The sequence below is a fragment of the Oncorhynchus kisutch genome, linkage group LG10 (genome assembly GCF_002021735.2).
Source record: "Oncorhynchus kisutch isolate 150728-3 linkage group LG10, Okis_V2, whole genome shotgun sequence".
NCBI lineage: Eukaryota > Metazoa > Chordata > Actinopteri > Salmoniformes > Salmonidae > Oncorhynchus > Oncorhynchus kisutch.
The window spans coordinates 32,871,599-32,887,714 of record NC_034183.2 but is presented as its reverse complement, the minus strand read 5'-3'; the positions used below and the strand labels follow the sequence as shown (position 1 = coordinate 32,887,714).

The 16,116-nt window shown below is 42.1% G+C and overlaps 1 protein-coding gene across 1 annotated transcript in view; it reads left to right on the top strand.

Moving 5' to 3' along the window:
- Positions 1–268: 268 nt before the first annotated feature.
- Positions 269–16,116, top strand: part of LOC109898058 (transforming growth factor beta receptor type 3) — a 132,253-nt gene continuing 116,405 nt past the window's right edge. The window contains exons 1-2 of the mRNA XM_020492823.2: positions 269–530; positions 6,439–6,652. Of these exons, the coding sequence (XP_020348412.1) occupies positions 6,592–6,652 (61 nt within the window). The 5' untranslated portion in view covers positions 269–530; positions 6,439–6,591. The remainder of the gene's footprint in view (positions 531–6,438; positions 6,653–16,116) is intronic.

The window sequence follows — 16,116 nt, the reverse complement described above, 5'->3', positions numbered from 1 at the left end:
AATAATTAATGTCATATTTTAACTTCCCCTGACATCCCCATAACTTCATTTTAAATCCCCATAACAATCATCTGTTATGAATTAGATAGTTATATTAGCCTATATAGTGTGTGTCTAATGCCATAATGTGCAATCTGTTTTTACGAATAATTATACTTGCACTTGAATGACAGCAGGGCCGCAACTGTCTCTTCGTCTCCAATGACAGCATTAATATCTTGATTGATGTAGCTAGTCTACCTTGTACCCTCCTCCTATCACAAGACCCACCCCCAAAATGAAGTTATTAGTGAAAAGGGGGATAGGTAGCCTGTTTCAAACTTTTAAGCCATAGTAGTGGTCTCACTATCCATAAACTTGGACAATTATGTAACCTGACAACTGACGTTGTTTTCCAAGGACGCGGTTGTGTTTTAATGATTTTCAAAGGAAAGGAAAGGATAACATTTCGCATCCATTCGAACCGCTGCAAGAAGGCAAGCTACAACTTCCAACAAAGTTTACTTTGACATTTCTGGAGATTCTGCATGGTAGGCTACGTCAGAAGTTTTTACACGTTTTCCAACCTGTTATGCTAGCGTATAGCAAGAAAAAGAAAGAATTACGTTAAGCCTACATAGTACATTGTTTTATGAAAATTATTTTTATAATGTACACAACTCTGACTCTGAAGCAAATAATTAGTATGTCCGCGGCTCACAGCCCCTCACTGGATACAAAATACGGCACGTTTTTATGTCTGATGTTGTTTGATGGACAGTATTTTTGCAAGTGAAATTTGTTGTCGACTGTGTTACACATTCCGCAAACCAAAAAGTGCTTTGGCTTTTGTTTTGATGGTTTATTTGATAACACGGCACAGTGCTGCGCAAAATGTTCTTCCGATGAGTACACATGAAATTCAGCATTATGGGTGTTTTTCTTATCTACTTGTATGACTTCCCATGCTGTCATGGCTAAACAACTGTCCCAACATCTATTTGCAAACATAACATGTTGAGTATATTGAAACATGCTCTCAAAACCAAATACACATGGCAGTTGCATGGTCTTTCCACACGCCTACAGCTACCTATCCCCTCTCAATTGATGTCACCATTGTTGCTTCAAATATGCAATTAATAGTTTATAACTGTCTATAACTAAAACAATCATAGTAATGCAGGCTTTATGATATTAGGTTACATTCGTATTAGACTGGGGTATTTATTTGTGCAACCTTTGATTGAGACAACAAGGTCAGAGGATCAATGTTGGGAATTAAGTTCAAAGTTACACTACTGACCTGCCATAAACATATAGCATCTTCGTGCTAAACATCAATCTTCTGTGTTATTTTGTTGTGTATCCCTGCCTTCAACAAGTTGTGTTCCAGTGTGACGTCACTGATGTCAAAGCAATGCATGATACAAACTTACTTCCGATAGGATGTGAATGCATTTACAGTAACGATTGGCACGTTTGCAGTATGCATGCACAGTATCTTCCTTTGGTTTGACTTCTCACGAACTAATGCTGATTTTGTCATTTTAGGAGCCGTTTTCAGAAACCCGTTTATGCATCATAATAATGTTATTGACTCTTGATGAAAGTGGACATACAGTAACTGTTTCCCTTGTCATGATGAAATAATATCCGAGATATAGTGCATCTGATATGGCAAAAGTCGTGATTAATGTCGTTATAAAACATGAGCAAAAAAAAAAAAAGCTGATTTAATTGCTTTCTAAAGACATGCTTTAGGGAGTTCCGATGAGGATTATTATTGTGCAGCTCTGAAGGGCATGGTAGGTAGAGTCTGGGGCATGATAGACTGTCTTAATCAGGTGAAGCTGAGCCCATTGTACTGTATAATGAGACATAGTTATGTTTGATAGCAACTATAGCTTTGTGGCAATGTTTTGAATGATATATTTTTGATAGCTTAGCTTTTACCTGTGTTTAATAGTTATGTTTGATAGCTGAGGTAAGGGCTTGTACCTATTCCATGGTGTCAGAAGTATGAAGACGGGTGAGAGACCTGTGACTCATGCCTTAGGTGAGGTGATGAAAACACACAAGGTGAGGCCGTGCCTGATAACAAAGCATGCCCTCAGTCTCTATATCAGTGAATAACTGCACTGACTCAGAGAGAGAGAAAAGCAGAGCCAGGGAAAATTCCTTGAATATGTGCTTGTTGGTGCTTGTGTGTATGTACTTAGTTGTGACTCACTCTTATAGATCACAAATACTGTCAAGGGCCGGGAATTGCCATGGACCTCACAATATTATATTATCATGATACTTAGGTGCCGATACGATATATATTGCGATTCTCACGATTCCATATGTATGGCGATTCGATACCATGATTTTATTGCGATTCGATGTTCCAAACATATTGCTCACCATATGTCTTCTGCGGAGGGATAAGAGAGAGCCATGAGAAAACGAGTTACGATCAGTCATGGAATAAAATAGCTGAAGACAAATTGTCTCCCTATTTAAATGCATGTAAGATGAAGAACAGGCTATGAAGGAAGAATACTGGAGTTTTGGTGCCGGTACAGCCAACTAGCACAAAAATAATATCCCGTTAAGTAACTATCGACCCCCCACCCATCACTAGTGTATGAGCGGAAGGTCTGGCTGTATGTGTGTGTGTGTGTATGTGTGTTGCATGTGGGTTCACTCACTCAGGGGTCATAGGCATAGTAAATAGTACACAGATGGATGGGGAGAGTGTGCAGCTGGTCAGTCCCGGTCACGCACACACACACTCACACATGCATCAAGACTTGCGTCCCTAGTGTATCCTTGCATTGACACTTGGCATTGCACTTCCACAAGAGGGGATGTGGGGAGGGAAGATTGGTCTCTTCTGAACGACCACATTTTCTATTATAAACAAGTGGAGTTACTCTAGTCTGCATCATCGGTGTCTTACGCAATTGAGAAACTGAACTTTGTTTAGTCTGAAGAACCAGCCAGCCTACTTCAATCAGTGAAGTCGTGAAGTGACAGCAGACAAATGTGTCATTTTAGGTCATGAAACTTCTCCGTTTTCTAGTGCAGAAACGTAGTTCGTTTTCTGGAGGGGTCGTTATCCAGATGGACTAATGTCCAGATGGACTAATGAACTGAGATTAGGTGGTTGGGGATGCTCATTCAGACACATTAGCCGGATTTAATAGGTGATTTCTGCTTGAGCCGGCACAAGAGTGGCCGAGCATGCAAGTAACTGGTCTCTGGGTGGTTTGGGACCGGCAATGGACATCCTTCATTACACAGCCTTTTCCCTCCTAGATAGGAGGGACTTACATTAACAGCCCTATTACACTAGGGACGCCTAAAACTCATAGAACGCCTAAAACTCATAGAACGCCTAAAACTCATAGAACTGTTTTAGTATAATTTTTGCATTAGGCCTAGATGTGACCAAGGGCATATGTTTCAAGCGTCTCAGAGTAGGAGTGCTGATCTAGGATCAGTTTGGCCTTTTAGATCACAGTTAATACGATTACATGGACAGGCTTGACTGATCCTAGGTCAGCACTCCTACTCCTAGACGGTTGCTACATACGGCCATAGTAGTACGTTCATTCGTTCGTTCATCTCAGTAACAACTCTGCCTGTTCGGAAACCTTGTGGCATTTATGCTCCCTCTGACGCTGCAAGAGTGTATGGTACTTCATAGCTACTTATTATGTTCAGTCTGGGTTCTGCAGTGTTTCTAATATGTTTTCCAGAGCAGCTTGGAGTGAAATGGTTGCTCTGCTTGGACGGACGGCTGGAGTTTAAAGAGAAGTCACATGAGGTGATCCTACCGTTACGGCAACAAAAAGTCTGTCAACTTCTCGTGTCGGTTTGAATCCAGAGTCCAGACCCATGCAATCAACCAATAGAATGGTTGACTTGACTCTTTCACGATAGGCTTGGCCAGTGTTTTTTTCCCCTCTGGCAACAATTAGGCATAATGAAAGTGCTGCTGAACCAACTGTCACAACCCTCAATCTGATCTCTGGGAGCAAGCAAAACCCTTCAGTCCGTTTATCTTTCTCAGCACTTTCTCTTGTTTCGCTCTTCTTGCCCTAGGCCACTCTGTGCTCTGGTGTCACAAAACAGTTCAGCCCTGGACTCAACGCTGTGTGAATAATATCTTGTCATCTACTTTCCCTTTGATATGGTCTTTGTCCTAGAGAGGAGAATGGAGGGACACAGTTTACCTCCACATGAAGGGGGAAGAGGGGCGTTGGGAACGGGGCCCACAAGTCAAAAGGAGGCACTAGCCCCGCCCAGCGAGCTGGAAGTGTAATATTTGCCGTGATCCTCCAAAATGACTTCCCAGCCCACGCAGCCGCCAGGGTCTGAAAGGCCCTTTGTTCCAGCCGCTGTTTGCACTGTGGAGCACAGCGGTGCACCGTAGCCCTCCTTAGGCTTCCGTCCGTCCGTCCGTCCGTCCAGCTCTCCTCCTAGGCACTCAGCTGCGGGAAGGTGAAGAGAGGTGTGAAGTCGGAAAGAGACAGAGATGCTCCATCTGTGACATGACCACATCTCTCTCACTCGGATCTCATCACTGGCCAGGCGGTCACATCAGATGACCAGCATGTCTTCTTTCACCAGACTTGTTAACAACCGACGGCCGCCATGGTCCATGAGCGCTGCTGGCCACTGACCCAACTATTACATTTCCTATAGGGTAGATTCTGAACTCATGTTGCTTTAAGGTGGGTTGGCAGGTAAATCTAAGGGGAACAAACATGAATATTTAAATACGATTCTGACGTTGACACGTCAGATCATCACGTGATAAGGCAGACAGTACATACAGAATAGAGAAATACAGCGCACAATGCATTCATTAAGTCTGTGTTGGCTCGACAGAGCGAGGAAACCAATGGGGCTGGCCCGTCAGGACTCTGCACTGGGGTTCTAATCTGAAGGGCTTTAATGCAGTGTTGCATTCCTCTGTGTGCTGCATTATTGCTCTATTGTTCAGAGAATCCACTGCTTTTGTAAGGTAATCCTAACAAGTCAATGAGCTATGAAAAAGGTTTTACCCTTTTTTGACTGATGTTGTGATAGTGATACTGAGGCAGGCTTATTGTTCACTTATATTTCAACATCTTACTTTAAAAAAAAGAAAAAGTTCAATCTGCTCATAGTCTGTTTGAAGAAGAAAAAAACGAACAAACAGTTTCACCCGAATATAACTGAATAATAACAAGGCCTGTCACCATGTTGAAAAATATTCAGGATAAATTACATTCAAAGCATATTTTTGATCTAGCTGGTCCCTTACCTTATATGCTGTAGCCAACTTTTATATAGTTGTCGAGCCATACATACTGTATCTTTGGCATGCCAACAAATGGACACCGAGAGCATTTGGCTAAAACACAGACAGACTGGACCACCAGTCTAATTCCAATGCCTTTGTGTTTCTGAAAATGACTGACAAGGTAGTTTTTTTAAAAGACTGATTTCATGTGGATGACACATAGTTGTTGCATTGTTGTTACCGTTTTTGACATATCAAAGCTTTGAGTTGCAAAATGTTGAGAACCTGTGGTTTAGAACTACAATACAGACACATTTAATTAAATATAATGGTAAAAAGACACGTTTTTTATTAATATTATTCTGTTTTATCAGGACATATGATCCGTTTGAGTATCAATTCATTAATTTGAGAGCATTTATTGTTATTGTGTTAATATGAGGAACAATAGCAATTGAATGAATTGAGACCATAAGGATGTTATGGTCCTTAGCCCTATTAGAGAGGGTGGGCTAGCAGTATGTGAGCTTAGTTAGCCCTGTTAAGTTCAACAGTTCAGCCATGGTCATGCTGATTAGCAGCACGGTCAACCCCACCACCGCTAAGCAGTTTAGCCAAGACCCCGGTGGAGGATCCAGTCTTTCCCAACGATCTCAATTAAACTGTGTGAAATCACCCCAGACCATGTTCAGAAAACAGGGTTTTCAAACACCCACCAGCCACCCAGCAATTCCTCGACCCTCAGACACCCCTCTTTGACTGACCGGGCATGGGCTATGGTGGGGTAGGTGGGTGGCCGGTATGGGTACCAAAAACAGGGACCTTAAGAACTCACATGACATCTAATTATCCCTATGAGATTAATCCTCCTGGTCTCCGGGCCGCTGTCTTCCCTCTTTCTCCCCTCTCTCATGTCTCTTCTAATCAGTCCAACAGGGAACTAGATCCTAATGCCCCTTCTGTTACTTACCACTACTGCGTCCCAAATGGCACCCTATATAGTGCTTTACTTTTGATCTGGGCCAATAGGGGTATGGTCAAAAGTAGTGAACTATGCAGGGAATAGCATGCCATTTGAGACACACACTCTCTCTGACTCTGCTCTGGCCATGCTGAACGGTTATGCACCACATTTCTCTGGCTAACTCTCTCTCTACTTCATCTCATTCACTTTGCAGCTGGCGCTTCTGTGAGGTTTCTCTCTACTGACGGACTGTGAGGTGAAAGAAGAGTTGTCCTTGTGAGGAACCAGGAGGAAGGGAAGGCCGGCCAGTGACCACATCCTGTCCTCTTCTGGAGAAGCTGTAGGCCAGTACGACTACAATACTCTGATGGCAGACAGACCCATTCTACCCCTGTTGCTTCTGGCATTCTGCTGCTCAGCATTTGCAGGTAAGTTATGTTTGGCTGTATATCTGTAGACACAGGGATTTGAATGATATATTACAGGCTATACTTTTTATTACAAGTTTTCTCAGAAAGATAAGAATAAAGGCTTTTGGTAATGCTGTAGCATTCATTGAAATGGAAACGGTATGTTTAGAGAGAGATATTTTTCTGTTTGAGGGAGTACACGTGCATGCTTTATTCGATTGAGGCTTCACTGTGGAAGGCAGCCAAACAGTGGAATCACTCGTAGGAACTGGAAGCACCAGTAGGAAAGAGCCGTAGGAACAACCGTAGGAAAGAGCTTTGACTACAGCCTATTCTCGGTAGGCAGTAGCCACTCTCTCCAGAAACTTGATGTTGACCATATAGCGAACAATAGCGGTCCAGGCAGTATCTGCTCTGAGTGGAGCAAACACTATCTCTCCCACATTGACACAATGAGCTCACGCACGATGTTTTCCACTAAATTCCTCCACATGCACTCGGCTGCCAGCATTGTTGCATTTCATAGTGGTGGAAAAAGTTCCAAATGTTCATACTTGAGTAAAAGTAAATATACCTTAAAGCTGCAATATGTAACTTTTTGGGCGACCTGACAAAATGGACATAGAAATGTGAGTTATAGATCTGTCATTCTCATTGAAAGCAAGTCTAAGAAGTGGTAGATCTGTTCTATGTGTGTTACTTCTGTGCTTCCCGTTCTAAAGTTCCATCTTTTACTTTTGGTTTTGTACACCAGCTGAAAAGACAATATTTCTGGTAATGGAAAATATATTTTATAGCGGTTTAGATGGTACAATGATTATCAAATCAAAATGTATTTGTCACTTGCGCCGAAATCAACAAGTGTAGTAGACCTTACCGTGAAATGCCTACAAGCCCTTATCCAACAGTGCAGTTCAGAGTTAAGAAAATATTTACCAAATAAACTAAAGTGAAAAATAATCAAAAGTAACACAATAACGAGGCTATTTACAGGGAGTACCGAGTCAGTGTGTGGGGGTACAGGTTAGTTGAGGTAATTTGTACATGTAGGTCGGGGTAAAGTGACTGCATAGATAATAAACAGTGAGTAGCAGCAGTGTACAAAACAAATGGATGGGGGGGTCGTCAATGTAAGTAGTCCAGTGGCCATTTGTGGCTTGGGGTAGAAGGTGTTAGGGAGCCTTTTGGTCCTAGACATGGTGCTCCGCAACCGCTTGCCGTGCGGTAGCAGAGGAAACAGTCTATGACTTGAGTGACTGGAGTCTCTGACAATTTTATGGGCTTTCCTCTGACACAGGCTATTGTATAGGTCCTGGATGGTAGGAAGCTTGGCTCCAGTGATGTACTTGGTCGTACGCACTACTCTCTGTAGCACCTTACTGTCAGATGCCAAGGATCCAGTTGCAGAAGGAGGTGTTTAGTCCCAGGGTCCTTAGCTTAGGTGTTCCTTTTGTCCAGGTGGGAAAGTTCAGTGTGGAGTGCGATTGAGATTGCGTCATCTGTGGATCTGTTGGGGCAGTATGTGAATTGGAGTGGGTCTAGGGATCCGGGAGGATGCTGTTGATGTGAGCCATGACCAGCCTTTCAAAGCACTTCATGGCTACCGACATGAGTGCTACGGGACGGTAATCATTTAGGCAGGTTACCTTCGCTTCCTTGGGCACAGGGACTATGGTGGTCTCCTTGAAACATGTAAATATTACCTATGGTGATTACAGGCTTCTCTCATCTTTTTAAGAGGGAGAACTTGCACAATTGGTGGCTGACTAAATACTTTTTTGCCCCACTACATACATACATACATACATACATACATTTTAAGGCCTACCTTCAAACTCAGAGCCTCTTTGCTTGACATCATGGGAAAATCAGCCAATTTCCAAATGGCTGAAGGTACCACGTTCATCTGTACAAACAATAGTACGCAAGTATAAACACCATGGGACCACGCAGCCGTCATACCGCTCAGGAAGGAGACGCATTCTGTCTCCTAGAGATGAACGTACTTTGGTGTGAAAAGTGCAAATCAATGCCAGAACAACAGCAAAGGACCTTGTGAAGATGTTGAAGGAAACAGGTACAAAAGTATCTATAGTCACAGTAAAACGAGTCCTATATCAACATAACCTGAAAGGCCACTCAGCAAGGAAGAAGCCACTGCTCCAAAACCACCATTGAAAAAGCCAGACGACTGTTTGCAACTGCACATGGGGACAAAGATCGTGCTTTTTGGAGAAATGTCCTCTGGTCTGATGAAACAAAAATAGAACTGTTTGGCCATAATGACGTTATGTTTGGAGGAAAACGGGGGAGGTTTGCAAGCCGAAGAACACCATCTCAACCGTGAAGCACGGGGGTGGCAGCATCATGTTGTGGTGGTGCTTTGCTGCAGGAGGGACTGGTAGACCTCACAAATTAAATGTCATCATGAGGATGGAAAATTATGTGGATACATTGAAGAAACATCTCAAAACGAGATGCAAGACTTCGCTCTTTCGCAGTCACACACAGTATCTACGCATGTGCATGGCTTCACTTCACGCTGTTAGAGCATGGTAGGTACGGGACCGAAACTGCTGAGAAGATTATCCTTGCGCTTCAATGCTCTTAGTTGTTGTGAAAATCTACTACACTTGTTGTTTGCGAAGCATGTGGCATACAGTTCTAGTCTACCTTTAAGTAGTACTTCAAAGTGTTTGTACTTAGTTATTTTACACCACTGGTATTTCTTGCATAGTTCTTATGTAAAGTAAATGTGTGCGTTCCTGAGGCACTTATGTTGAAGCCTTCCCAATGTCCCAATTCACCTCACACCTCACAGCATAAACACGGATGTACGCACGCACACAGACGTACAGACACACACAAACACAACCATGCACACACACACACACACACACACACACAGTAACAGTGCGAGAGCTTGGGACTATAAGGTTCTATCGGCATTTTTGTTAAAATTGAGTTTTTGACAAAGACTTGTTCTGTTCAATGTCCATGTACTCTAAAAGGTCAATAGTTCAGAAGAATACAAGATAACAAAAAAAATTGCTGATGCCATTCAAACCAGTGAGGGTTAGGGACTTTTAACCCAATTATCTCAGAAGCGTTCTCTTGCAGCTAAAACCTTATAATCCGTAGCTCTAGAATTGTACCACACTAGTTCATAAAGGACCGGCACAGTTAGTCTTCAATCACATCTTTATCATCACAAGGTTTAGGGTTTCACACAGGACTAATATTTGTGAAGTCTTGTAAGTGTGAATATCCTACCGATGATGAAAGATCATGATCTTATATTGTCTCAGTCATTGAACTAAGTGCTGTTGAAGTCGTGACAATCTCTTCTGTTTGTCTCTCTGTCTCTGTCTTGAAGAGTCACATCTGCCCTTTAAACTTGTCAGGAGTGCTTTTAAGTTACGTAATGTTTAAATTGGTCTGTGATGAATCTCTCTCACCGTAATGCAATCCAGGATACAAGCCATAACTCTCTGAAGTTTTACTCCAAGCACCTTGATCTCTCTCTACCCGTTTGTCTGTCTGCCCCACTCTGCTCTGCTGTCTTTCTCTCGCTGTCTTTTCACTGAGACTGTTTGTTCTTTTTGGTGCAGTTACCCTGCTACCTTTTTGTTCCTTTTGTGTGCCTCTCTTCACCTTGCCAAAACTCTTTATTCTCCAAAGGATATATTATGGATGGATCGTGTCGACCTCAGGTTTCGCTGCAAAATAAAAAAGTGGAAGTCATGCCAGATATTAATTTGATGCACTTGCCAAAAACAGCTCTGGCAGGATGGTGGTTATTATGAAGGCACAACGCAGGGCTGAAGGCTCTCTCAGAAACACGTGTTGAGTGCCAAGGCACTTTTTCTCCTCGATCTGTTCCGTCATGTGTTATGATCTCACAGGCAGCTCGTTCTGATGAGTGATACATAGCCGAGAGAAGAGGGGTCTGTAATGCCAGATTGGGTTGAATATTGTTGTTCATCTTCTGGATCATTTAGACTCAATTGGAAGGCATGGTGGTACTGTATGTTAGGACATTGGAATGATGACAGACACATATAGATGGTGCTCAGGATTCACTCATGTCTACTTTTAAGAGCTATAAAAGACAATGGTAACGTGACAAATCAAGTGAGACACCCAGACCTGCGTAACCAATTACTTAAAAACCCACTCCACCCTCCCTAGAACCTCAATGATTACCAGATTTACCTAACAAAAGGCACATCTCAATAGGTGCTACATGGCACAAGTGGGGGGGTAGGCCTTTACTCATTTGTTCTCAATTGCTCCTTTAGTGTTCCTGCAAGCAAGGGGGAGGCAGATGATATCAGAGTGCACCATCAGACCAACTCCTCGAATTGCCAAACCCTTGAATGTCAAAAAAACACTATTTTGCTCAAAAATGATTTGTTTTACCTTGAGTGTGTGTACTTTACTGTATGTATACTTGGAATATAGTTTTTCCACTGGAAAAGTTCAAATATAGAGTGGGACTTTAACTCCATGACTCCAAGTGAAATAAATATGGTTTCAAATACTCTTATAAATTTAACTTTGTTCTCAGTGTACCACATTTCTTAACTTTTTATTTTATTTACAGCTCGGCTGTCAGACACACACCTCTGGGTGCTAGAAAAGCAGTTTTTCCCCATAGTTGAAGAAAAGGTTAGCCTGTAAATCACCATCTATATCCACAACGCTGCTGTTAAGGCCTGCAGCATGAGGAGGGGACTGCCAAAATGGATTGTGCAACTGCTGTAATCTGAGAGGGGAGGATGGAGGACGAGAGTGGGAGGAGAGAGAGTCAGTCCAAATGGGCACACTCCGCATGCTCTCTCTCACACACACACACTGAGCCAAACCAAAGAGAGAGAGAGAGTTCCTTCCCAGGACGTTAAACCAGACGTTGGAGTGTGATTCATGCTAACAGTCAGAGCAGCTAGCCAGAGCGGTACGGAGACTATGGCTGCGTCTCAATTAGTAACCTATTCCCTATATACAGTAGTGCACTGCTTTTGACCATAGTGCATTACTTTCGACCAGAGCCCTATGTAAGGAATAGGATGCCATTTGGGACGGACTTATGACTGTGTGGTGCTATAGGGATGGGGATGTTTACATAGCAACGGGAGCTGTAGTTGCCTGAGCGTCTCTACCTACAGGCCTGTGCCGTCCCCCGTGATGAGGCCTTTATCTCAACAACAACGCCTACGAGGGAGGGAGGAGGGAGAGGCGCAGGCATTCTCTCGGCTTGAGAAAGTCATTTTGTAACTAAGTGTAGATGTATTATTGAGATTAATGATGAACAGCAGTGGCTGTATAGGAAGCTGTAAGCTGTGGTACACCCCATGTATTTTTGGAGACTTGAGTGTAGGTGGGGGCCTAACAGGGACAGCCGAGTCAAATAAAATCAAACTTTATTTGCCACATGCGCCGAATACAACAAGTGTAGACTTTACCATGAAATGCTTACTTACACGCCCTTAACCAACAGTGCAGTTCAAGAAGAAGAAAAGATTTACCAAGTAGGCTAAAATAAAAAGTAGTAATAAAAAGTAACACAATAAGAATAACAATAACGAGGCTATATACAAGTGGCACCGGTACCGAGTCAGTGTGCAGGGGTACAGGCTAACTGAGGTAATCTGGACATGTTGGTGGGGGCGAAGTGACTATGCATAGGTAACAAACAAACCTCAAGTAGCAGCAGTGTACGGGGGGGGGGGGGGGGGGTTCAATGTAAGTTGTACGGTGAATTGTTCAGCAGTCTAATGGCTTGGGGGTAGATGATGTTGAGGAGCCTTTTGGTCCTAGACTTGGCGCTCCGGTACTGTTTGCCGTGCGGTAGTAGAGAAAACAGTCTCTGACAATTTTATGGGCTTTCCTCTGACACCACCTACTATATAGGTCATACTGAATATGGCCTCTCAGGGGTGTTCATTGTCAGAAAGGCATCACTCAGACACAGGAAAATGCACGCACGCACGCCTCTTACCTAGAAAGTTGGCCTGCACTCATGGAGGTTCTTCTCTCTTGATCAGTGAGTCCGAGCTGGCAACACAGAGAGCTGGGTTCCATGTGCCAGTAAGATCTCACCAGATAGAAAAGCTGTGCTATAACTGACGCATCTCCTCAACACTTCCTCACGTCAGCTAGCTTCCCTGAAAGCACACGCACGGAGGGCTCTTCTCACTTGTTCCAGTCTCTAGTTCTCTGTCTCTCTCTATATTCTATCTCTCCCTCTCTTTGTCTAGCTCTCTTTCTCTTTTCTCTCTGTCTCTGTTTTTCTCTATTATATAAATGAAGACGTCCTGATACGTCTCGTAGCATGTCTTAAAACCGGGGGGGGGGGGGGGGGCAAACTCAATATACTTTAAAATGACAAATGGAAACTGTGTAGAAATGATAACGCACCTATATTAATAAAATTTCTTGACAAGTGTTTTATGTAGCCCCCTGGACCTTGTTGGAGACTGAATGCGTCCCCTGGGACAAAATGAGTTCAACACCCGTCTTACAAAATGAAGACGCCTTTAAGACGTTCTATAGGCACTTCTGTATTCTATTCTATAGACACATCTGTAGACACATCTTGGAAATCTCGACACATTTTACAATTCAATGAGCTTCAGCCCCTCGTATTTGAATGACAGCTAGCAAAAGGCCTGCCCAGCATTAGGAGAGTCTTGGTGGCCCTAGGAAGAGTCTTGGTGGTTCCAAACTTCGTCCATGGAAGAATAATGGAGGCCACTGTGTTCTTGGGGACAGTCAATGCTGTAGAAAAGTTTTGGTAGCCTTCCCCAGATCTGTGCCTCGACACAGTCATGTCTCGGAGCTTTACGGACAATTGCTGCGACCTCATGGCTTGGTTTTCACTCTGACATGCACTGTCAACTGTGGGACCTTATATAGACAGGTGTGTGCCATTCCAAATCATGTCCAACCAATTGAATTTACCAAAGGTGGACTCCAATCAAGTTGTAGAAACATCTCAAGGATGAACAATGGAAACAGGATGCACCTGAGCTCAATTTGGGGAGGCAGGGTAGCCTAGTGGTTAGAGTGTTGGACTAGTAACCGGAAGGTTGCAAGTTCAAACCCCTGACCTGACAAGGTACAAATCTATCGTACTACCCCTGAACAGGCACTGTTCCTAGGCTGTTATTGAAAATAAGAATTTGTTCTTAACTGACTTGCCTAGTTAAATAAAGGTAAAATAAGAATATATACAAATTTAGAATCTCATAGCAAAAGGTCTGAATACTTGTGTAAATAAGGTATTTCTGTTTTTAATTTGTAATAAATTAGCAAAATGTACAAATAAATAAAAACTTTTTGCTTTGTCATTATGGGTTATTTTGTTTAAATTGCTTAGGATTTTATTTATATTTAAAAATATATTTTAGAATAAGGCTGTAACGTAACAGAATGTGGAAAAAGTCTAGGGGTTTGAATACTTTCCAAAGGCACTGTATTTCAAGACATGACATATGAGGGTGCAGTGAGGTACCCGATAGTTTGGACAATACTTTTCTTGTCGTTAACACAATGGAAAGGTCAAATGCTTTATAATCTAAATGTTGAAAGTGCATGGGCGACAGAGAGAAACAAAATGGTGCAGTTTGAGGTCATGTGGCCGAGAGAGATGTGAGCGCCGGAGATACGGTTTTGAGCATGTGGTTCTGGGCAGGTGTTATGTAGTTGATGTTTGTGTGATGTTGTCTTTTCTATGTGTATGTTTTGTACTGTTAAAATAGATTAAAATAATCTTAAGCAACAACAATACCACATCTAACCTGCTATTTTCTTATACTTTAATTATGAATAGGTTACATGAAGGAAAACTCCCTATCGTTCATGAGGGCTTAATGTTTGACACCATTGACACCAGAAAACAGTACCTTCATAAAGTATTCACTCCCTTTGACTTATTACACATTTTGTTGTTACAGCCTGAATTTAAAGGATGCAGTTGAGATTAGAGGTCGACCGATTAATCGGAATGGCCGATTTAATTAGGGCCGATTTCAACTTTTCATAACAATCGGAAATCGGTATTTTTGGGCGCCTATTTATTTTTTTAATGTATTTTTTTTACACCTTTATTTAATCTTTATTTAACTAGGCAAGTCCGTTAATAAGAACACATTCTTATTTTAAATGACGGCCTAGGAACAGTGGGTTAACTGCCTTTTTCAGGGGCAGAATGACAGATTTTCACCTTGTCAGTTCGGGGGATCCAATCTCCTTAACTAGTCCAACGCAATAACGACCTGCCTCTCTCTCGTTGCACTCCACAAGGAGTTACGCGAATGCAGTAAACCAAGGTAAGTTGCTAGCTAGCATTAAACTTCTTATAAAAAACAATCAATCATAATCACTAGTTAACTACACATGGTTGATGATATTACTAGATATTATCTAGTGTGTCCTGCATTGCATACAATCTGACTGAGCATACACAGTATCTGTGGTAGGCAGAAGCAGGCTCGTAAACATTCATTCAAACAGCACTTTCGTGCATTTTGCCAGCAGCTCTTCGTTGTGCGTCAAGCATTGCGCTGTTTATGACTTCAAGCCTATCAACTCCCGAGATGAGGCTCGTGTAACCGAAGTGAAATGGCTAGCTAGTTAGCGCGCGCTAATTGTCGTTGTGTTGCTGGTTCGAGCCCAGGGAGGAGCGAGGAGAGGGACGGAAGCTATACTGTTACATTGGCAATACTAAAGTGCCTATAAGAAGATCCAATAGTCAAAGGTTAATGAAATACAAATGGTATAGAGGGAAATAGTCCTATAATTCCTATAATAACTACATCCTAAAACTTCTTACCTGGGAATATTGAAGACTCATGTTAAAAGGAACCACCAGCTTTCATATGTTCTCATGTTCTGAGCAAGGAACTGAAACGTTAGCTTTCTTACATGGCACATATTTTACATGGAACATATTGCACTTTTACTTTCTTCTCCAACACTTTGTTTTTGCATTATTTAAACCAAATTGAACATGTTTCATTATTTACTTGAGGTGAAATAGATTTTATTGATGTATTATATTAAGTTAAAATAAGTGTTCATTCAGTATTGTTGTAATTGTCATTATTACAAATAAATTAAAAAAATCGTCCGATTAATCGGTATCGGCTTTTATGGTCCTCCAATAATCAGTATCGGTGTTGAAAAATCATAATCGGTCGACCTCTAGTTGAGATGAATTGTCGCTGGCCTACACACAATACCCCATAATGTCAAAGTGGAATTATATATATAATTTATTTTAATATATTTTTAAGAAAAGCTGAAACGTCTTTTAGTGTAAGTATTCAATCCTAAATATGTGACAAAAAGGATTGCCATAAAAAACGTGACAAAGCAATTAACTTTTTGTCCTGAATATAAAGTGTTATGTTTGGGGCAAATCCAATATAACACATTGCTGAGTACCACTCTCCGTAATTTAAAGCATAATGGTGGCT